This window comes from Schizosaccharomyces japonicus (genome assembly GCF_000149845.2).
Source record: "Schizosaccharomyces japonicus yFS275 unplaced genomic scaffold supercont5.2, whole genome shotgun sequence".
Taxonomy (NCBI): Eukaryota; Fungi; Ascomycota; class Schizosaccharomycetes; order Schizosaccharomycetales; family Schizosaccharomycetaceae; genus Schizosaccharomyces; species Schizosaccharomyces japonicus.
In genome coordinates, this window is record NW_011627861.1 from 2,294,050 (window position 1) to 2,315,925 (window position 21,876).

At 42.0% G+C, this 21,876-nt stretch overlaps 11 protein-coding genes across 11 annotated transcripts; 5 read left to right on the forward strand and 6 right to left on the reverse strand.

Moving 5' to 3' along the window:
* Nucleotides 1-708: 708 nt before the first annotated feature.
* On the reverse strand, nt 709-2,854 carry SJAG_04878 (galactose residue biosynthesis protein Pvg2). Its single transcript, XM_002175913.2, has one exon. It carries the CDS (start codon nt 2,688-2,690, stop codon nt 1,452-1,454), a length of 1,239 nt encoding a protein of 412 aa, XP_002175949.1. The 5' UTR covers nt 2,691-2,854; the 3' UTR covers nt 709-1,451.
* A 322-nt stretch (nt 2,855-3,176) lies between these two features.
* Nucleotides 3,177-4,291, forward strand: SJAG_16456 (hypothetical protein; the record flags this gene model as incomplete). The annotated part of the gene is made up of 2 exons (XM_011050737.1): nt 3,177-3,591; nt 3,705-4,291. 2 exons carry the CDS (start codon nt 3,177-3,179, stop codon nt 4,289-4,291), a joined length of 1,002 nt encoding a protein of 333 aa, XP_011049039.1.
* A 256-nt stretch (nt 4,292-4,547) lies between these two features.
* Nucleotides 4,548-7,313, reverse strand: SJAG_04877 (DNA polymerase delta small subunit Cdc1). Its single transcript, XM_002175912.2, has 2 exons — nt 5,120-7,313; nt 4,548-5,063 (listed from the first exon to the last, which is right to left on the reverse strand). The coding sequence occupies exons 1-2, from the start codon at nt 6,246-6,248 to the stop codon at nt 4,921-4,923; spliced, it is 1,272 nt and encodes a 423-aa protein (XP_002175948.2). The 5' UTR covers nt 6,249-7,313; the 3' UTR covers nt 4,548-4,920.
* Nucleotides 7,314-7,508: 195 nt separating this feature from the next.
* Nucleotides 7,509-8,444, forward strand: SJAG_04875 (hypothetical protein). Its single transcript, XM_002175911.2, has one exon. It carries the CDS (start codon nt 7,615-7,617, stop codon nt 7,855-7,857), a length of 243 nt encoding a protein of 80 aa, XP_002175947.1. The 5' UTR covers nt 7,509-7,614; the 3' UTR covers nt 7,858-8,444.
* A 33-nt stretch (nt 8,445-8,477) lies between these two features.
* On the forward strand, nt 8,478-10,022 carry SJAG_04874 (GTP binding protein). Its single transcript, XM_002175910.2, has 2 exons — nt 8,478-8,584; nt 8,648-10,022. Exon 2 carries the CDS (start codon nt 8,781-8,783, stop codon nt 9,957-9,959), a length of 1,179 nt encoding a protein of 392 aa, XP_002175946.1. The 5' UTR covers nt 8,478-8,584; nt 8,648-8,780; the 3' UTR covers nt 9,960-10,022.
* A 105-nt stretch (nt 10,023-10,127) lies between these two features.
* Nucleotides 10,128-11,232, reverse strand: SJAG_04873 (hypothetical protein; the record flags this gene model as incomplete). Its single annotated transcript, XM_002175909.1, has 3 exons — nt 10,128-10,322; nt 10,381-10,500; nt 10,645-11,232. The coding sequence occupies 3 exons, from the start codon at nt 11,230-11,232 to the stop codon at nt 10,128-10,130; spliced, it is 903 nt and encodes a 300-aa protein (XP_002175945.1).
* A 1,230-nt stretch (nt 11,233-12,462) lies between these two features.
* Nucleotides 12,463-12,981, forward strand: SJAG_04871 (calcipressin; the record flags this gene model as incomplete). Its single annotated transcript, XM_002175908.1, has 1 exon — nt 12,463-12,981. One exon carries the CDS (start codon nt 12,463-12,465, stop codon nt 12,979-12,981), a length of 519 nt encoding a protein of 172 aa, XP_002175944.1.
* A 461-nt stretch (nt 12,982-13,442) lies between these two features.
* SJAG_04870 (diadenosine 5',5'''-p1,p6-hexaphosphate hydrolase Aps1) lies at nt 13,443-14,039 on the reverse strand (the record flags this gene model as incomplete). The annotated part of the gene is made up of 1 exon (XM_002175907.1): nt 13,443-14,039. The coding sequence occupies one exon, from the start codon at nt 14,037-14,039 to the stop codon at nt 13,443-13,445; it is 597 nt and encodes a 198-aa protein (XP_002175943.1).
* Nucleotides 14,040-14,940: 901 nt separating this feature from the next.
* SJAG_04868 (chitin synthase I) lies at nt 14,941-19,245 on the forward strand. Its single transcript, XM_002175906.2, has 3 exons — nt 14,941-16,316; nt 16,370-17,911; nt 17,964-19,245. The coding sequence occupies exons 1-3, from the start codon at nt 15,370-15,372 to the stop codon at nt 18,046-18,048; spliced, it is 2,574 nt and encodes an 857-aa protein (XP_002175942.1). The 5' UTR covers nt 14,941-15,369; the 3' UTR covers nt 18,049-19,245.
* SJAG_04867 (ferrous iron transporter Pcl1) lies at nt 18,287-19,681 on the reverse strand. The gene is made up of 2 exons (XM_002175905.2): nt 19,390-19,681; nt 18,287-19,344 (listed from the first exon to the last, which is right to left on the reverse strand). The coding sequence occupies exon 2, from the start codon at nt 19,110-19,112 to the stop codon at nt 18,408-18,410; it is 705 nt and encodes a 234-aa protein (XP_002175941.1). The 5' UTR covers nt 19,113-19,344; nt 19,390-19,681; the 3' UTR covers nt 18,287-18,407.
* Nucleotides 19,682-19,867: 186 nt separating this feature from the next.
* Nucleotides 19,868-21,804, reverse strand: SJAG_04866 (hypothetical protein). Its single transcript, XM_002175904.2, has one exon. It carries the CDS (start codon nt 21,148-21,150, stop codon nt 20,110-20,112), a length of 1,041 nt encoding a protein of 346 aa, XP_002175940.1. The 5' UTR covers nt 21,151-21,804; the 3' UTR covers nt 19,868-20,109.
* Between the last annotated feature and the right edge of the window lie 72 nt (nt 21,805-21,876).

A 21,876-nucleotide genomic window follows, 5' to 3' on the forward strand; every position in this document is an offset into this window, starting at 1 on the left:
TTAATCTGCACAAAATTATTATCGTGATAACAAAAGCTTCAAATGCTATCCATTACAAGTACCAACCTGTTTTCACTATTGCCAGAATGAAAACTAGTTTAGTTAAAGAGTGTGAAGTTAATAAAGAACTGATTCAATTCAAGTGAGATTTAATAATTATAGAGGAACCATTTACTCGGTTTTCAACTCTATTCAATTAATACTAAACAACGTTTCCAATTAAATATTTATCTATTCTAAATCGCTAGAACATATATAACAATAAAATATATGCAAAACTCAACAACTTGGAGTACTTCTAACAATTCTTTACTTATTAATGGTTATTGTATTTATATAGAGGTCAATATAGTATCAGTTAATTACTGTTAAAAGAGAATCATTACTAGATTTACAAAACTTGAACAAAACAGGTTGATAAATGAAATGAACTAATGTGTTTATTGACCTTTTTTTTTTTAATTTTTCATCAAAACAGAACTGGTTCTAATCAATTATCGCACTTATTCATTCAGCACGTTTTGCTGCAATGAACGCTTGTAATTGTTGATTTCGGATTGTCACAAAATGAATATTAGTTTGTGGCTCCTTCGTTATTTACCGTTAATTAATCCTTCAGCATCTGAAGATGGTCATCTGTATATAATTTTAATAATGCTATCCGATCAACTGAGCAAGATTGAATTTTAGATTTAAATGATATTCAGGTTTGATAATAAAGTCTTAGCAAATTATTATTAGCTTGGGCTTAATGTGCGTGAAAAGTACGCCTATCAGTTTCTTAGGTATTTTAGAATGAATATGCAAGAACTAATGACTAATTTGTTTTTGACTTTTAATACATGAAAGTGGTTAATGCTATCATTAATTGTTTCTTGATTTCTTCCTAAGGTGCCTTATTTTATCAAAAACGTTCCCATTGCTATACCAAAATAATTTTGTACCGATAAAATAGACGAAGATCACATAAATTATGATAAAAAATGCGATCTTAATGCTACGCATGCATTCAACACCAATGAGCTAAAAGCGTAGCTTACTTCTACGTAACTTTTCAAAAACTTGCCCGTCTGTTTACACAAGCAAATTAATTTCCGACTTAGAAGTGCAAACAACATTCTTGTGTTGCGCGAAGCCATACTCTTCTTCAATATACTTACTAGCATTAACTATGCTTCATCTAACAGAGACCGTGTTAGTGTCATTAAGATTTACTAGCTTTTACAAGAAAAAGGAAGCCTTGAGCTAAAAAATCAACAAATTTTGGGAAATACCTTAGAGACTGAAAATAAAAGAAAGGATAGAACTTGGTGTAACATAAACTGTCTCGTACAGTAATCAATACCAAAACGAAACAGCGCGAATCCAAGTGAAAGACAATTAGGAGCGTATTCCCGGGAACGTGAAGGCATCGAGCCAAATGTGTGAGGAGGGAGGAGGAATCGTCAACACTATACATACATCACTTCATATGTTGTAGACCACCGAATTCCCCATTCTTTACCCGATAACTTCAGTGACTCTCTAGCGCACAGAGGAGGATCAAAAACAACAAAGTCGTAAAAGCAAATATCAGATGACTCAAAGTCATCACGAAGATTCCAGCCAGAGCTAAAACTATTTTGAGGCAGCACGTAGGTACGAGGCTTTAATTTGAGTGCTCCCAAGATTTTTAAATCTTCATCATTTTTTTCCGGACCCGTTTCATACAGCAAAACTTCCCGTGTGTATACAACACCGTTAACAACAACACTCGGGTTCTCATGCTCCAAACGAGCATATTCCGAAAGCGAGCGAAGCGGCAGGCGACCTCTGCGTTCGGGAGGAACGATGGACCCTAAATAATCATTTATCATTTGCAGCACCAAGGGATTTCTAGGAGTGGCCGCGATTACACCGTATCCAAGCAGCTCGGGACCCAATAAAATTTGATGAAAGATTGTTTCCTTGTTTTCAGCATTCGTAAGGCTCGAGGAAGACGAGGAAAACTTTGCATCCATAGTGCCATTACGAAGAATTTGTCCGCCGACGATTGTCGTATCATTTTCGGCTAACTGAAGAATCGTTTCCAGTCCTTTAAACAATTCGACAGACCGATCGACCCATATACCACCAAACTCGTAGAGTCCCAGTAGTGAGCCTAGTTGACGTTTTCCTTCAGGAGTAAGTCGATTAAAGACGGCCGCGTATGCCGGTTGATATTTGCGTACCATGGGCTCCAAATGCTCAAAAAGCCAGAACACGTATGGACAAGAAGGGTTGTACATACGCCAATTGACCTCAAATTCGGTAAATACTGGTGCCTCGTCGCTACGGCCAATACCGTGAACAACACGAGGGATCTTATTGTTCCATTTTGCGAATACCACTTGAATTTGTTCGGAATCGTGTTGTGACATATAAGCGTCACCCATGACGGTGGGCTCGATTCCCAAATGTTTACACCCTGCACCTGTTTCTTGCTGTTTCACACAAATTTCTCGCTCAAAAAATGTCAAGTTAGGTTCCAGAACATTGTCGAGCACTTCGTCAGGCCAGTAGGTCAAGTACAAATCCACATTGCCACCTTTAGCATACAGATAACTCCAATAGCAAAAAACACCTAGCCCAAAAATGACAACAACTGTGCCCTTCAACCAGTTGATTGTGCCTTTTTTTGTGAGAAAAAACCGTGCAAATGGTTGAAACATCGTTCATGCACGCTGCGTCAACAGAAGAAGAATCCCAAAGAAAATCCAAAAGAAGGGCAACCGTGTAGGTTATGGAGGAAGATACTGAAGAAAATCAAGCGCAGCTGCAGGACACACGAAGCTCAGCTTCGTCATTGCCGCTGTGCACAAAAATGGTGTTGTCAATTGAGAGTCATCATCTTTAACATTCGTTGCACCGCGTTATATTACTCCACCAAAAAAGAACCCACGATCATTAAATGTTGGAAACAATGACTAATTGCTACTAATTAAACGTAAAGGAAATGTCTTAAGAAACGTAGTGAAGAGTGAGCGAAAAAATTGGTTGATTATAGCCACAAAAATCATTGAAACGGGATTACTGTATTGTTTTATTTTCTCTTCTTTTTTCGTAAGAACTGTAACCATTAACCTAAAAACACTTTATGTAAGTGAATGTAACAAAGATTTGAGGAAGAAAAATATTCAAGCTTCCTTTTAATTACTATGAATCCAAACACTTTCTTGAGATCTACTTTGAAAAATAATAAGCCATTTTTCATTACAACACCGATATTCTATGTAAATGCACGTCCTCATGTAGGTCATTTATACACGCTGCTACTGGTTGATGCGATAGCCCGGTACAACAAACTAAAATCCAACGTGTCTGTCATCTCCACCACTGGAACTGATGAGCATGGTATGAAAATACAAAAAGCTGCACTGGCAGCTGGTATGAAGCCGCTTGAGTTTTGTTCCCAAAATTCCCAACACTTTGCAAATTTAGCAGTGAAGGCTAACACGGACTTCACTCACTTCATTCGTACTACCAATAAACATCACGTTTATGCAGTACATAACTTTTGGGAGGCGTTTAGTAGCAAGTGGATGCGTTTATACATCACAACATTCCAGGTTGGTATGCAATTAACGATTGAATGTTTTTATCCAGCCTCATCAGTGACAAGGATGATCAAAAATGCTTCAAAGGCAAGTGTAAACGAGAATGGTACGGAATGTGAGTGGACACAGGAAAGAATTACCATTTTCGATTAAGTCATTGGACACAAACATTATTGCGACACTATCATCAACATCCTGACTTCGTGCAACCCGCTGTGTACCACGACGCCGTGGTCGCTGAGCTGGAAAGGGGTTTGAAAGATTTGAGCATATCCCGGCCAACCAGCCGCATTCCCTGGGGCATTTTGACTCCAGGTGATCCAACCCAAACAGTGTATGTTTGGTTAGACGCTCTTGTAAATTATGTCTCTGCAATTGGTTACCCTTGGCAATTCTCAATTAATGGAACAGACCAGTGGATGGCCGGCCGATGTGCATGTCATTGGGAAAGATATTGGTGCGGTTTTCATTGCATTTATTGGCCAGCATTCTTACTTGCTGCCGGACTTAAACTTCCTAAACACATTCTTGTTCACGGCCACTGGACGATGAAAGACATGAAAATGTCCAAGTCGCGAGGAAATGTCGTTGATCCTTTTCAGTTGCTCGAACGCTATGGTGTCGATTCCGTGCGATATTACCTACTGAAACATGGCCGACTAGCAAACGATGCAAATTTTGACGAGAACGGTATTCAAAGCACATTGGAATCGTGATCTGAAACGACAACTGGGGAATCTTCTTTCTCGAATGCAGTCGGAAAAAATCAGCAATATCAATCCTGAAATCACAAAGTTAAACAGTGGCGATCTTCTGAAACACCCAGATATCCAATCCGTTCACTCGGATTTACAGTCTCTTCCACATCAAATTGATGTTGCATTTCAAAAGGACGTGTATACGATGTTCTTACACTAATAATGAACAATATTGAGCAGGCGAACCGTTATTGCAAACATTAAGCCTTGGAGTTCCAGATACAGATGCTTCGTTACGTACTTGCACAATTAACCTCGTTGCGCAACTTCTTCGTATGTGCGGAATCTTTCTTCAACCAGTTATTCCTCAAAAGGCAGAGGAGCTCCTTGATCGTTTACATGTGCCTAAAGACAAACGTACTTTGGTACATGCTTGTGTGTCGGATGCGCACGCTACAATAAATCTGAAAAAAACGCACGATGGTCACTTATTTTAGTGACAGTTTTTAGTGAGTAATGAATGACGAACGAGAGCATATTTTTATCTCAAAATGCAAATTTACTTGGCAGTTTCTGACAAGAAGTTTACAGTTTTAACCTCGAGATTTTTTAAATTGAGCAGCACCAGAGTACCCGTTTCGCTGAAATTAGGTACCGAGATAAGCCGGCAGTAGCCACCATTTGCTTGTTTTATTAGGTTTTGTTCCAAAGGAAGGCTGATTGCCGCACATGTATACGTGAGGCATCTTATCAATGATAAACACATCCTTGTCTGGGAATGGGTAACACCCTAGTACGTAGTTAGTACAATGCATTGTCTCAAAACTAAAAATCGAGGTTACTTACACAAGGTATCGGGAGTCGTTGGGGCAATGTGGTTCCAGTTTAAAGAGGCTTCCATTAACGCAAGAGGGCTGTTGTCAGGATAATACTTGTGCAGATCCTCTATGTTTTGACCACTAGTTGCAAGAATGGAGCGCCCTTCTATCTCAAGCCAGGTAGGATTCGTCGTTGTCTGTAACGAAGACTGAAGCCATTCTTTGGAACGCGTCAGAAGAGCTGGGTGCAGGGGTTGTTGGGGAAGCACTCTGGTGGAAAAATCAAATGCACCAGGCATTAGTGTGACATCAATAGAAGAACAAAGCTCGTATAAAAGATTGTCTGTATGCACCATGGGGTTGGGGTCGTATAGAGAGGTATCGTAACCGTAACGCTTCGGTTGTTTCTTTTTTGATTTGGCTAATTTCGTCAATAAATTTTCACGAATAACTGTCGGAGATGCGAGGCAATTGCCTAAGAGCAGAAGCCTTGCAATCTGTGAAGCTTGCACATCTGCAAACATTGGTAGCTGACCTCGTAAGAACTCAACTGCTAAGTGTACATGAACATGTTCGAGGGTGTCGCTAGCCAAACCTAGCCCGCTCATTAAGGCAATATAGCAATCCGTTTGTAGTGGTCGAGGAATAGAAATGTTTCCCATTCCAGCCGTACATACATCCTGCACAAGGAACAGACCTTGTTCGTCCTCGTGGCCCAATGCTGCCACTACGACGCCTGTAACAAGGTTGTAGGGTATGACTGAAGACAAAACACACTCTACTCGTCCAAACCCATCTTCAATGAAACATTTCATATTTGATGGGTCTGCCTCATTCGGATTAACATAAAGAGAGTCGTCTAATTCTGTATTAATTGTGTGTGTAGAAGTCACGTCTGCCAAAACATTGGGTTTCAAGGCAAGCGAAAGATACACGGTACCAACGATCCAAGCAACTTGATCTTTTTTAACTTCCAAAACACGATCCAGCTGTTTGTATTTTGGCCATTTCGTGCGCGCCGCGTCAATAGTACGAGGCATAAGTTTGTTTAACCGTGCAAAGTAAATACTAGCATATTGCTGATTGTAAGAATTCGTATCCAACACAAAGTCTTTTTTTTTCAGCTCCAAACACTCAACATTCGTTCTTTCAGTCATCTTAGAGCATAAGGTTTTCGTTTCGAACAGAGAAATCAAAGGGAGACGAAGGGAAGGGACCTATGAAAGGAAACAAACGTTATTGGATATGCGAGGTAATACTAGGGATATGTGTAGAAACTTTAAAAATCTAGACGACGAAAATGCTATGGGAGTATTCAAGGAGTTTTTAGGTATTGAGCTTAGGTTAACCGAAGAACGTATAGAAATTTAATTTTTAGTAAAATTCAAAAACAAACCAAAAAAATAAAATAAAAAAAAAATAAATTGAAAATAAAAAAATAACACAAATGATGCAGTACTGTAAAACAATAAAGTGATTTGTGTTCAATTACCCGGGATTGCTCTAGTTATTTGTTGTGTCGACACAACAATTCGTTAATATTGAATCGGCTTACCTTCACGGACAAACGCGACGCGACGCGTTAAATGAAAAAATCTATAAAAACGCGTCTACTCATGAATAGTGCAAATTTCTACGTGCAAAAAGAGCACAAATCGTATTGATCACGACTAATAAGAAATCGTTACGCCACGCAACAGAAATTACCGAGAGTAACCGAGCTACCGTCGGTTACCTGAAGGCGTACGTACGTCATTCCTAACCAGGCGTTGAAGACAGCACATGTAGCTCACCGCAGCCGCTTAAACCGCGGTTTAAGTTTTGGGTGCATTTTTCAGCCAATGAGCATAATTCTACTACGAAGACAGGGTGAATAAGATACCATGGAATTTCGGTGTAACAGTAGAGTAATTGGTGCGGCAGATGGCTGTCAAATCACGAGACGCTCCCCAACACTCTAACCCGGATTTAGTTGCCGTTTCCTTAGGCAAAATGCGGGGTAGCCATGTGTTGCGTAAGAGAAAGCACATGGCGAATGTAAAACACGTCAGAAAACCGACGGATGTATGTTGCAAAATCATTTACACACTTACACACCATCAAAACATCACTTCCGATATACTAAACCTGCACTGAAATCGCACGCTCAATACAATCGCTCATATTGTCACCAGTTATGGCCTTCTGGCCCGCTCGTAGCTGTGCCAGCATGTACTTCAGCGGCTTAACAGTCAACTATATGAATTAAAATATTGTTTGTTTATCAGTCCACCCCTGTTCTACTCGCTTTCCGTTGATGCAAAGTGGCTTTGGCCAATCCCAGCCCGAACGCTTAACCCCAATCTATTTTTAGAACTGCGGTTGACGTGGAGTGTTATCATTCGCTAACAGAGAGGGTTAGGGTTTGGAAGAAGGTATATAAGGATAAGAACTTCCACCCAGTACATCAGAAACCAAAGCACATTTGCTTAAGCGAGACACATCTACTTCCGTTTCAAACTAATTCAACACTTCTAATTCACAATGTACTCCAAGATCCTTGCCGTTGCTGCTATTGCCACCATGGCTTTGGCCGTTCAAGCCGCCAACTCTACCGCTCCTTTTGCCAACGCTACTAACGGTACTACTCCTGCCAACACTACCAACGGCACCAACACCACTTCTGCCACCACCTCTGTTCACTCTGGTGCTTCTATCACCAACTTCTCCGCTGGTGCCTTCGTCATTGCTATGATCGCTGTCGCCTGCTCCGTCATGTCTCTTTAAATTTTTTAAAGAGATCTGAATAGAATGCGTGTCTTTTTAGCAGCAACGATTCTTTGAGTCATCGCTTCTTGAAGATGTACAGTCGTTTGGTATCGGATTGACAATGGTCGGTTTTCTATATAATTGGAAGATCCTTATTGCATGGTGAACACTGAGCTTTGAATCCCCGTTAACATCCTTACGAACCTTATTAGTCACTATTCTGTAGTGCGCGGAGTCGGTTACAAGGCTTTGGAATACTTTTTTGTTTCTTGGTCCTTCTGACTATTGACATCTCGGCGTGCTCGCAATTCCTAATGGGCGTGTGTTCTCACGATTCTCGCGAGGTGCTGCCTGTATAGTTATTATTATAAGGGTCACTAGCTTGGGTGTCTATAATTAATTGCATAAAAAAATCTGACGTGCGGATTGTAGTGGTGTGTCTGGGTGTTTTTGTTTATTGAGTTCTTTGTCTGTGCATTTATTACTTGGTATTTGGTACATCGTATCTAACAATTTCATTTCTACTCTGTCAAATATCTTCATTTCGGTGTGACCCCTAGTTGTTTCTTCGAATTGTGAGATATGATTGCAATGGGTTCGGAGAATTATTTTTGGTGTTTCTTTTTCAAATAGACGAGTGGTGATTGATGTAAAAGTAAGGGTAATGCAGTCTGGAGGGGTAAAAGTTGGACTGTGTATTACAACGTAACCAGAGCCAACACCTGTTTGTGTAGAAACAAGTCGTGTAAGTTAAAAACGTAAATTAAAAGTGTCTGTGAGTACGTAGTGCTAATCCTTGTTTGTATAGGAAACTATACTCACGTTCTGCTCCTCTCAGCCCTCTTTTTTCTTTTTCTTTTTGGCTACGAACGAGCTTACTCGTCCCTGCTCTTCATTCCCCCCGTCTACGGTGTTCATTTTCAGTTTTTCGCGTTTGTAAAATGCCTCCCAAGAAAGTGGTTCAAGAGACCAAGGTCCAATGGGGCCGTCCTGGTAACAACCTGAAGGCAGGTATTGTTGGTATGCCTAACGTTGGTAAGTCTACCTTCTTCCAAGCTATCACCAAGTCTGTGTTGGGTAACCCTGCCAACTACCCTTATGCCACCATTGAGCCCGAGGAGGCCAAGGTTGCCGTTCCTGATGAACGTTTCGACTACCTTACTGAACTGTACAAGCCCGTGAGAATTGTTCCCGCTTTCTTGACTGTGATTGATATCGCTGGTTTGACCAAGGGTGCCCACACTGGTGCTGGTTTGGGTAACTCCTTCTTGTCCAATGTTCGTGCCGTTGATGCTATTTTCCAAATGGTTCGTGCTTTTGATGATGCTGAAATCGTTCACGTTGAGGGTGATGTCAACCCTGTCCGTGATTTGAGCATTATTCTTGAGGAGTTGCTCATTAAGGATGCTGAGTTCGTTACCAAGCATCTTGAGGGATTGAAGAAGATCACTTCTCGCGGTGCCAACACCTTGGAGATGAAGATGAAGAAGGAGGAGCAAGCTACCACCGAGCGTGTTCTTGAACACTTGACCGTCACCAAGCAGCCCATCCGTAAGGGTAACTGGACTAACAAGGAGATCGAGTTCATCAACACCCTGCTCCTTTTGACTGCTAAGCCCGTCATCTACCTTGTGAACATGAGCGAGCGCGACTACTTGCGCCAAAAGAACAAGTACTTGCCCAAGATCAAGGCTTGGATTGACGAGAACTCCCCCGGTGACATCCTTATTCCTGTGTCTGTTGCCTTCGAGGAGCGTCTCACTCGCATGCCTGAGGAGGAGGCTCAAGAAGAATGCAAGCGCCTTAACACCAAGAGTATGCTGCCCAAGATTATTATTACTGGTTACAACGCACTTAAGCTCATTAACTACTTCACTGTTGGTCCCGAGGAGGTTCGTGCCTGGACCATTCGTGACGGTACCAAGGCTCCTCAAGCTGCAGGTGTGATTCACACCGATTTCGAGAAGGCTTTCGTTTGTGGTGAAATCATGCACTACGACGACCTTGTTGAGTACAAGTCCGAAAACGCCTGTCGTTCTGCCGGTAAGTACATGACTAAGGGTAAGGACTACGTGATGGTGTCCGGTGATGTTGCCCACTGGAAGGCCGGTAAGCGTTAAGCAGTCGCTGAGCGCGCCTAGTCACTGGCATTTAAGAGACAAAAATAAGATTACTGAAGGCTACGGGAGGTAGGAGGGGTATGGTTTCTATGTGCGGGAGTGGGAACAGAATTAGATGATGGTAGGGCAAGTGTGGTGCGTTGCAGTTATAACAATGTTCACTGAGTTTTAGCGGTGATGTTTCTTTTTCTTCTTCGAGTCATGGTTCTTGCCGTTATGGTTAGCATCTGAGGATGCTTGTTCACAGGCGCCAGCAAGAAGTACTGCTTCACGGGCAGCTGAATTAATATGTTTGAAACGGTCTGGCCCAATATGAACACCTCCAAACCAGCGATGAACACAGACGAAAACGTCTTTAGCGTCCTTTAATTTGTTAGTAAAGCATCTGATGGACGTGACAAGTTGTAGAATGGAAGCATACCATCATGGTTAATAGATGACCCATACGAGAGCCAGCTGCTGTCTCACCATCATCGTCGTTGTCCTGTACAACATTGCCGTGATCGGAAATGAAGCGATAGGCATACATGTTATGGGAAGCCTTGCATTGTTTAGATTAGTCAAGTGAAAAAGAAGCGGAAGAAAATAGGAAAAGACCGTCATGATTGCATGACTCATGAAAAGAGAAAGAAACAGTGTTGCTATTCTCCTCGTATCAATGTCGTCCCCCCTTAACATCTCTTACCTTGGCGATTTTCTTGTTCATATACAATTCAGCTAGTGCATCTTCGACGTCTTCAACAGAGTGAATTCGAGTAGCGCTTGCCATGAAAGTACTTTTACGGTCTGTAATGGCATCCGATTGTTTCCAATCAAACTTGGGCTTCCATTCATCATGTTCCTCTGTATGTTGTTTAGTATTATCGCCATGTGATTGTGTCGAGTTTATTACTGGAGAGTGCTTTTCTTGTTCTTCGTGCCTGCTGGACTCTTTCACGCCGACTTGCTGGTTGTCGTCTACTTGCGGCGATTCCGGTAGTTTGTCCACTTCTACTAATTCCTTCAGCATGTCTATAAACGCAAACACACATACATCGCCTGTAGCAACCCCCAGCAGAACGTCTTCTGCCAGTGCCTTGTCAATACCCAGTGCATGGAGCACAACGGGTGGTTTTTCCGGGTAGTCTGGGGTAAATTGTAAATTTAACAAAACAGACGTGTCCGGGATTTTCAGAGTGTACGTCAGATTGTCGTGTGAAAGAGGCACCAGGCACGAAGGGTATATACTCTCCAGTGCTAAAAGCTCATCTTGAAAGGCTTCGTTTTGCTCCATTCGTTAGTTCAACGAGATGCTAGTAATAAAAAATACCGACTTCACAAATTCGGTTGAATGAGAACAGAAGAAAATAAGAAAACACACAAAAAAATTTCAATGCAGAAACCCAGGTTCGACAAAACTAAAAATTCGACGAACTTACAAGGAAAAAATAGATCGATGGGATCTGAAAAATAGAAGTGTAAAGATCCGAAAATAAGATTTGATGTAAAGGTAAAATACAAACAAACTAAATACAAACTCTAAGGAAACGTGTGAAAAATGTTTAATAAAGTCATTAGGTATTCTCATTTCACCGATCATTTAAAAGATTACACTGTGTTTAAACAAATTTGAGTCAAGTTTTCAGTTTCAAAAATTTCTTGCAAAACCAGAGAAACAAAGGCCGCTTCACATTCTTGGAAACAAAATGTCCTCAGGCCAGGCACCAAATCCACACTCCTCACACCGTACACGGGTTTACTACCTTTATAACGGCAGACTAGGACGTTCCTTAACTGAGGTAACAATGTTTTCCCCAATTGTCAAGCACCACCAATACTACACCAAAACGTCTTCTTAAATGTTCAAAAAGTGGTAGTAAAACAGCGGGTGATTCTGCCATGGTGACTCGATTTATCGGGGTTTTTAATGGATGCCGGGTTCTCTCGACCGATTCCGATTTTATAATATCCAATTCTTCCCGTTCCCCATCGTTTGTGGCAGAGAACTCGTACTTTAAACGGCCTTCAAAAACTCCGTGAACCTGATTCAGTGGTAAGATTATAAGTAGGGTCCCCGTTAGTCAGCTTAGCGTTTGTTCTCGTTTAAGGCGTAACACGGCACGACACTAAATCTCCTGTACACACGACAGACACATTGATAATGTACATACACAACACACACCTAAACGCCAGTCGGCAGTTGAGTTTTGCCGCCAAGAAGGTGTGCATTCTTAAACATGTAGTAAAGAGACACGGCACAAAACAAGAAAACAAAAAATAAATAAAGATTGAACCCGTGTTTGCGTGCGCACGTAACTCCGCAAGCCTGCAATTCAAAGTGGAGCCGCAGCAGATCTCTTCACCGTATTAAGATTTTCCGCTTCTTGCCCTCCTCCCCCCATATTTTTTACACAAGGCAGTAGTGTACCAAGAGATTTAACAACCGGTTGCTATAAAGCCAAAATCACAACACACGACTAAGTAGCTGCTGCAAAGAATACATAAACATACCAAAAAGACCAGCATGCTTATTTTCTCCGCAAATACAGACTGTTTGCCGTCGTTAGAGGAACTCATTCAAAAAATCCCTTTAACGCCGAAAACAATCACGCGGCTGAAAGGATTGGGTAAAATCCTTGTTGAGTATGAAACAAAAGACGACGAACGAAGCGTGCAACAAGCTATAGACGGAACCTTTCTGCAAGGCGGCCGACCTGTACGCTGTGAACACGACGACACCACTGAATGGTTACAAGAACTACGTGGGGCGATGGGCGATTCGCTCGTCGTCCCAGAGCTTGAAAAGAACTGGCTCATTAGCCCACCATGCTCGCCTCCTGCCGACTGGCAGCCTGTACGTGAAGAATCGCCAAACGCCCGGCACCTTGCGGAGGATTTGCAGGCCCGGCTAAATGAATTGGGTGAGTTGAGAATCGGCAACAGCTGTGGCGGACCTGAAATTATTATTTCGGCTGCCGTGGAAGATGACAAGGATTCTAGCTCCGCGGACAAAGGAGAGACGAGTAAACTGGAGCGAGAGTAAATAATTGAAATGTATATTATCCCTTGTTCGTATATTGGCAAGGAAATTGAGCAGCGCAAGAAAACAGATCAGTGAAAGAAGGACATGACAGGAGGTGGTGGAAGGTGTGAGATGGATGATAGGGTAGACGACGAAAAGAGGAGGAAGTGAAAGAAGTAGATAAAAAAAATAAAGAAATGCTGAACAGTCACACGCTTTCCTGCTTTCTTTTGCTCATTAGTGCATGACTAAGGAAAGGCGTATGATCAATGAAAACCCTTTTTGGTATTAGCGTGCATGCTGCCATTGCAATATCCAGCTTGGAAATACATTCTAAAAAAGACACGGAGAAGAATTGGAGGTGTGTGTATGCGGAATTGAAGACGGAAAGGACCTAAAAACAAGGAAAAACGTTCATCTGCACTGCTGAACGCAATCCCCAACTATTGCTGGGTACAGCAGCAAAAAACAGTGCAGTAAACTTAAGCGCTTTTGTCGATGGAGCTTTGCTCGAGGGCGGCTAACAGGTCGCTTCGGGCGTTCAGGGCTTCCCTTGCCTCTGAATATGTCATCCATCTCCGACAGCGCTTGTGCATTTCGGGGTATTTGTTTTCAAGCCGTTCTACGACAACTTCAAAAAACTCGCACTCTGCACGGGGAGGAAGTACAATTGGCTTAAGAGCTTCGCTCGCATTGAGCGTGCCATCCCGGACAAGCTGTTGATGCTGTACGAGGTACTTTTTCCTACGGTCTAAAGTGTCTGCTGGACGTTTGTCCTTAAAACAACCCAACGAACAGGTAATGTGACCAACAATACCACCTTCCTCCCAGCCTTCACGCAATGCAGCTTGCTGTACAGTCTCGTCTGTCTCCCAACCGCCCTTCGGCACCACCCAGCTGGGGTATTTTTTTAACGTAGAAACCATAAGAACACGACTCTTGTCCGGAGACAAGGCAACCACTCCCGCAGCAAGCCTTGCCCCCGTCACGGGGTTGAACCGATTCTTTGCTCTTCCCTCCCGTGAAGTCATTGACCGGTCGACAGCCGTCCTGGCATACTCCGTGTGTTCGACAAGCATTCTGTCAACTTTTGGTTGTGATTTCTCGTCTGCACCGACTCCGGATGAAATACTTAACTGCAAATGCTGCTGGCCGCCTAATTGATTCGGTACACTGTGACCGTTGCGTTTATCGTCCTTAAACGAGGAGTATGTAGAGGTTTCAGTGAGACTGGCAGGCATGAGTATGAAACGCGTTTTCGGTAGTAAGCGATAAGTTTTCGGCAAATTCGCTAACACTCCGTAAGCGAATACGAGGAAAAAACAAATAGAACGAAGACCGGGGAACGGGAAAGCAAAAATGTGTCGTTCAAATCACTCGTAACCCTATACTTCGACAAATTGACCAAAATGAGTGCTGTGCGGAGGACAAGTTCGATGGTTGCACTTTCTAAGTTTTTTCTGTGGGGTTCTATTACTTTAAGCTCCGAAAGCCGGACCGAAAAATGACGTTGACTTTATGGGAAGGATAGGAGCGGAGAAAAGGGTGGAAACGGGGACACCGTTTTATTGTGAAAAAGGACGATGAATGGTGAGAAAAGGGATGGTAAGAGAAACTGTTCACGCCTGAAAGAAGCATGTGAAGCACAGCAGAAAAAAATAGACACTTGATTATTGGTCGTTTACGCTAAGTGCACGTTGTCGCAAAACACGGGATGAAAACGCTTAATTTGAAGCTATTTGTTCATTGGGTAAGCATCGGAAAAAGTGTTTTATGGGCCAATCATTTGTATTCATTTCAGGCGGTGAAATGACCATCCCCGCTCCGGAGGGATCTCGTTGTCGCACTTTCATTAGTTTGCTGACACATACACCTGCTGTTCGACTTCTTTACAGCTCGCTACGACTCGTTAAAAATACGGAACATTAGTGAGAATGCTAGAGGTTTGTTATAGTCGTTTAATGAAGTTTACAGCAGTCCAACGAGCTGTTTTCGAAAATAAACAGTACGAAAGACGTACATGAATGAAAACGTCAACGCTTTGTCGAAAATTTAATTGTCTTTTAAAAACCCTGTGTGAATTACGAACACGTAATAAGAGTTTGTATCAATATCTGACGGGGGCTCATCTTATACCTTATTGTACCTTAATCGCATCAGTTCGGCTGTATACTAGTATCCCCGACATTGCCGATAGCTGCCAGAGAAAACATTATTGAATTGGACATACGCAAACAGTAACAAAATTTTAATTTGCAATACACGAAACCCTCGAGATTACGGGGTTTTTCGTTGTCTGTCTCATATTTTCATTGCAATCATTTGGGCTTGAGACTTGCTCACGAATTGCTACACAATTTTGTTTGGTTCTTCGCTTAATTTAGGGGTCCTTATTATTGCGTTCATTTTATGGTTGCTTGGCGCCGTAAACCTTTGCCGCAATCTCCAATTGCTCAAGAAGAAGAGCGTGTTGGTCTCAGAGTTGTATCACCTAGTGCCGCAGAGAAATCGGCTAACTCTCGCAATAGTTTTGACCTAGCAGATTACTATGCTGATGGAACCGAGAAACGGAATGGCGAGGAATTCGCTTTCGACTTGGATGATTACTTGCACGATGAAGCAGACGGTTCAGAAGCATACATACCATTTGAAGGTATCACGGCACAGCCGTACTGGGATGAAGATGGAATTTATGATGTCTCCCGTACGGCTGCCGCTGTAAACACTTTCAAAGAAAAGTTGCGAAAAAGCAGTATGCGAAGAAAAACAGTTCGTTGTGTCGAATTGTTTCGAGGCAATTTGGTCCTCGATTGTCCCGTACCGCAGAAGCTTCTTGTCACATTGCCGCAACAAACCGACCGGGAATTCACGCATATGCGCTACACGGCTGCGACATGTGATCCAGTGGATTTTGTTTCTAATCAATTCACTCTTCGACAGCCGCTGTATTCGCAACCGCGAAAGACTGAGCTATGTATCGCCATTACTATGTACAATGAGGACGAGGGCCTCTTTGCAAGGACCCTGCACAGCATTATGAAAAACATTTCACACCTTTGCCGACGCTCTCGTTCGTCTGTCTGGGGCGAGGAAGCATGGAAAAAGGTGGTAGTGTGTATTATCTCTGATGGAAGAACAAAAATCCATCCTCGGACACTTGCTTACCTAGCTGCTATTGGCGTTTACCAGGACGGAATTGCAAAAAATGCAGTCAATAACAAACCAGTGACCGCTCATATATATGAGTACACTACTCAACTTTCCATTGATCCCAGTCTGAAGTTTAAGGGTTTCGAGCGCGGCATTATGCCTGCTCAGATTATCTTCTGTCTGAAAGAAAAGAATCAGAAAAAAATGTATGCCATATTAATTGCACAAATCGTTAAAGTTATCTAACTAATTTCTGCAGTAACTCACACCGCTGGTTTTTTCAAGCTTTCTCCCAAATTTTGCAACCTAATATATGTGTTCTTATAGATGCCGGAACACGCCCGGGTGATGAATCAATATACCACCTATGGAAAGCATTTGATCTGGACCCGAAAATTGCTGGAGCATGCGGAGAAATTGTCGCAATGAAAGGACGTGGTGGGGCTAACTTGCTGAATCCTCTTGTGGCTGCTCAAAATTTCGAATACAAAATGAGTAATATTCTTGATAAACCTCTGGAAAGTGTTTTCGGTTTTATTAGTGTTCTTCCAGGCGCTTTCAGTGCGTACCGTTACGTGGCTCTGCAAAACGATGCCTACGGAAATGGGCCCCTTGCAAGTTATTTTAAAGGCGAAATTCAACAGGGTCGCGGCTCCGGTATTTTCGAAGCGAACATGTATTTGGCTGAAGACAGAATTCTCTGTTTTGAACTCATCTCTAAACGTTCTGAAGCTTGGAAATTGCACTACGTAAAGTCGGCTTATGCGGATACAGATGTTCCTGATCGCTTACCTGAGTTTATTTCTCAGCGTCGAAGATGGCTCAATGGCAGTTTTTTCACAGGCTTATATGCCGTTTTTCACAATTATAAAATATTTCGCAGTGCGCACAGTCCATATCGCAAGTTTTTTCTTGGCGTCGAAGCATTTTACCAGTTTCTTACAATGCTCTACAGTTGGTTCAACTTGGCTAACTTCTATATTATATTTTACATTCTCGCTAACAGTGTTGCGCAAAGTGCCGCGGATTTCGCTCCAGGGGCGGTACTATTCCGTGTGACGACATGGATATATACTTGTCTTCTGATTGCCTGTTTTGTTCTGGCCTTGGGAAATCGGCCTCAAGGTTCAGCAACGCTGTATGGTATAATTGTTTTATGCTATGCATTATTAATGTGTTATTTACTTTTCTGTACAATATGGCTATCTTTTAAAGGAATAACAGCAGCAATTATATCGGCTCAAGCATCCTCTATGCCATACGGAAAAGCGCTTCTGAAAAATACATTTTTTGTCAATCTCTTGCTCTCAATGGGATCGACGTATGGCATGTATTTTATCGTGTCTCTTATTAGTTTGGACCCGTGGCACATGTTTACATCATTTATACAGTATTTACTGTTATCACCAATGTATACAAATTTGTTGAATGTGTACGCATTTTGCAATACTCACGATGTTTCGTGGGGGACAAAAGGTGACAATGTCATGAACACAGACTTGGGTGTAGCAACAGCAGGACCTGGTGGAAAAGACGTTGAGCTGGCCATTCCAACAAAGGAAGCTGATATTGATGCTGCATATGAACATGCAGTTCAGCTTCTCGCACAACGGCCCTTAAAAACTAACCCCGGTGTCAATGCCAAACAGAAGCAGGAGGACTACTATAAAAATATTAGAACGTACGTCGTCCTTTGCTGGATATTTTCAAATTTGGCATTGGCCGGTTTTATTCTAAGTTTTCAATCGACAAACTCTATGTCGGTAGAAAATAATACAACAAGTGTATATTTACAATTCATGTACGCACAAAAAAAATCTTAACTATGACTCTAAATGCTAACAGAAAAACAGCCTCTGGAGTGTTGTCGCATTATCGGCATTTCGTTTCTTCGGCAGCCTGGCTTATTTAATAATTCGAGTCTTTCAAGGGGAATGAAACAGCCGAATTTCCAATAGCACATCCTGCTTCACTCTTTTACGTTTCTTGAAATTAAAACTGTATCCATTATTTTCGCGGTTTCCATGTCCGTTGTCTTTAATTCGTTCTTCTTGCGTTCTTTTTTGTGTTTATCCCTACCCTGGACTAAAAGTACATCCTCATTTTCTCCATTATTGACTATTCTGCATCATTATTCAACGTTTAACCGTCAAATATGAATTAAAAACTTAGACCAAGTGCATATTGCAAAGTAATAATCGTTGGGCACTATCATAACTCCAAAAATTGAAATCGAATGTATTCATTAAAGTAAATTACACAGGCATGGTCTGCTCATTATGTACACATGCATCATATTAGTCCATGATGGGGGCGTTGAATAATTTTCCAATAAAAGAAGTTGCAGCCATTGTTGCTGCACCCCAACAAACAACACGGAGAGAGGCACGAAGGGGTTTAGCGTTTCCTGCCTTGGCACCAACCACGCCAAGAACAGCTAACTCAATGAGAGATGTGATGGACAAAACCCAGTGCAGCATACTCAAAGGAACCAGTAAAACAACTAGGACGGGAACAATTCCTCCCAAGGAAAACGAAAGTGCAGAAGCTATGGCTGCTTGGAAAGGTTTGGCCGCAGTAAGTTCAGAGATATTGAGTTCGTCACGAGCATGAGCTTCAAGAGCATTATGTTCCATTAAACGCGTAGCAACCTCACGAGCTAGTGGTTTTTCTAAGCCCCGATTCATATAGATTCGAGTTAACTCATTAACCTCTGCATCCCAATCCTGTAATAGCTCTTGTTGTTCCAAATGCAATTCAGCAGACTCGCTGTCTGATTGCGAAGATACCGAAACATATTCACCGGCACCCATGGACATGGCGCCTGCAATTAGTCCAGAGATACCTGTTACCAGAACAATATTTCGAGATGGATTAGAAGCAATGACACCCACAAGTAAACTTGAAGTCGAAAGAATACCGTCGTTGGCACCCAGCACCATTGCTCGCAACCAACCGAGACGACCAATTTTGTGGCGTTCAACTGGTTCGGAATGTGCCATTCTTAAGTTAGGCAAAATATTAAGAAAAAGGAAACCCAAATTATTGCCAAGTTTTTTTTTAGCGTAAAAGCCTAGGAACAGAATTCTGTCTTTAATAAATAGACCCGTAAGAAACACGAAATTTATAGACAATATTGCTCTAACAAGTAATGTATAGTTCCAAAAAGGCTTCACTACAAAATTCCTTTTTAGACTAGCGCAAAAATTGCCTTACTCTAGTTAAAAGCGAGAACTAAGCGAGTTAGTCGGGTTTATCACTAACTTGTAAAAATCTTACAGTATGTTACGGTTTTGCTTTGTTTTAGTCCAACGTCTACTTGTGTTAGCTCGACTTAGCGGTCAGCAAGGATAAATATGTTACTCAGACGTCATCTTGTATTAGTCCAAAAAAACAACACAGGAAGCGCGCTGTTAAAGTCGCAAAGATGAAAATCAAGGTCGCGATGCCATCGCTTAGAAACTTTAATAGTCGCAGGCTTGTAAACTTTTCGGCAAAGGGGTTTTTGAATCCCTAGGAGGACGTCTAGAGAAAACAAATTAAAAAGTGTTTTTCGGCATTTGACGCATGTATGCGCAAATATTTAACAGTAACTATATTGAAAGTAATCGTAGAGACACCGAGTCATATTCTTGATTTTATATTAATTAACACCATGTTAAACATACGTTTTACTACTCTTATTGTGCTTGTAAATGTGTTCTGATATTTATTCGATTGAAAAGGTTTTAACAATCAACTTAATCAGCTGAGTGAATTTTAGTTTAGCAGTTGATGTTTGTTAAAAAAGAGAATCAAGAATCAATTGGCATTCAATTACATAGGAATTGCAAAGTTGTATTTGCATATGCGAGACAAAACTTGTCTTAATACTACAAGATATCTGGTATACATAGACGAGTCCATTCAAAAAGCAAATAAGAGAAATCATGCTGTGCAAGCATAAGCCTTAACAGGACAAATGCACGCAACATTTAGTTACTCAAAGATGTTGGAAGCTTATAAGTCTTCGGGCTCAACATAGCGAAGTGCATTACCATTGAAAAGACCACCCTTTTCTTTAATGGTGTCTTGAATTTCGGCAATTGCCTCTTGCTTGCCCATAGGGTCCTTTTCGTCAGGATCGAGTTGCCATGTCAAATAGCCGTTGGTACAGTTGGGTTGGAAGTCTTGAGGAATGATGTTAAGGCGTTTAGAGTAGGCGGTCACCTTATTCCAGTCACGGGGAACGTTGGAAATGTCGTGCGAAAAGTAAGCGAAGCATCGTTCGTATTGTTCACGATGCAACGCAGTTCCCATTTCAGGCTTAAAGTGGATGTAATCCTTAAATGCCTGGACGGGGTCGTTGAGCATATCGAGAGTGGCAGAATGGATGGCACGAAGGAATGCCTTAATCTTTTCGGGGTGCTTGGCAATAAAGTCGTCATGAGCAATGTAAAGAATGGTGCAGAAGCAACAGCATCCAAGGTTGGCAAGACGGTCAATACGAAGCATTTGGACGTCACTACGGGGACGACCCTGAGCGACGAGCCATTGTTCAAGCTCCACCTGTTGCATGCATTCAATCCCAATACCACCATCAATTTCACCGCTGATCATGTATTTTGCAATGTTCATGCCGCAGCGGATAGCCGTGTAATCAGAAGGCTTCATGCCAAACTTACTAGTCAAGTCATCGAGTTGGATCTTTCCAAACTCACCGACGTAGCCAATGCGTTTTCCCTTAATATCGCGAAAGTCTTTGATGCCCGATTCCTTCAGTACGAGGAGACCCGTAAATGGTTCATTAAGTAAGGACCCAAAACTGGTAACGGGGTATCCACGAGCTTTAGCAGCAAGAGTATGGATCATGGCTTTCAATCCCATGTCCACTTTTCCGGAACCGATCAAGGCTGTAACGTCTGAAGGATTAGTTGGTTCCAAAATGGAAACTTCAATGCCTTCACGTTGATAGTAGCCACGACTTTGCGCCAGGAAAATAGGTAAGTGATAAGGAGTAGCTTCCCAATTTAGCAAGAAGGTGATCTTGTTGGTGGTCATATTGTAATCTGAAAAGTAATCGCGAACTTGATGATTGACAGAAAAATCTGTTAATAACTATTAAAAGCTAATAGGTATTGTTGATAGTGTTGAATAGTCGATATTGCAAATGGTATTCAGTATTGGTTTATATATCTTTTTGGGGGAGCTGTCATTACAAGTAGCCGATAGCAGCAACGAATTTCCTGCAAGTTTTCGCGTGCAAGATCCGTAAACCAGTACCGTAATGGCAATGTTTTTGTCGGAAATTAGTGACCTGCATTGGAGCAAAAGTCAATTGGTTATACCGGGAACCAGACTTCCAAGCAAGTGAGACCTGTAGTGCAATTAACCGACAGATGCAATTGAACAGATTGGTTGGCAAATAGGGGGATGGTATGAAGGCTTGAACGATTGACGCAACTTTGTATCATCAAGTCAAAAATCATATGAAGCTACCCGATTGTAAGAAGGCGGCAATTGTAAAAAGCAGTTGTACAGCGGTGTAAACTCGCCGGAAGATTGGTTAAATCACACAAATACCACGGCTGCATACTCGAGTCCACTTGAAAAAGAGACACGGGGCAGTTGGTTACTGATTATTGGCCAAAATGAATAAAATACTAAGTTCTACATCACTAAGCAGTTTTACAAGATGTGCGAGAATTCGTTAGAAACCTCAGTTAAGTTTCACGTTTCGATGTACAAGGGTTAATGACTAAACAATGAGTCAATACCTAATGAAAC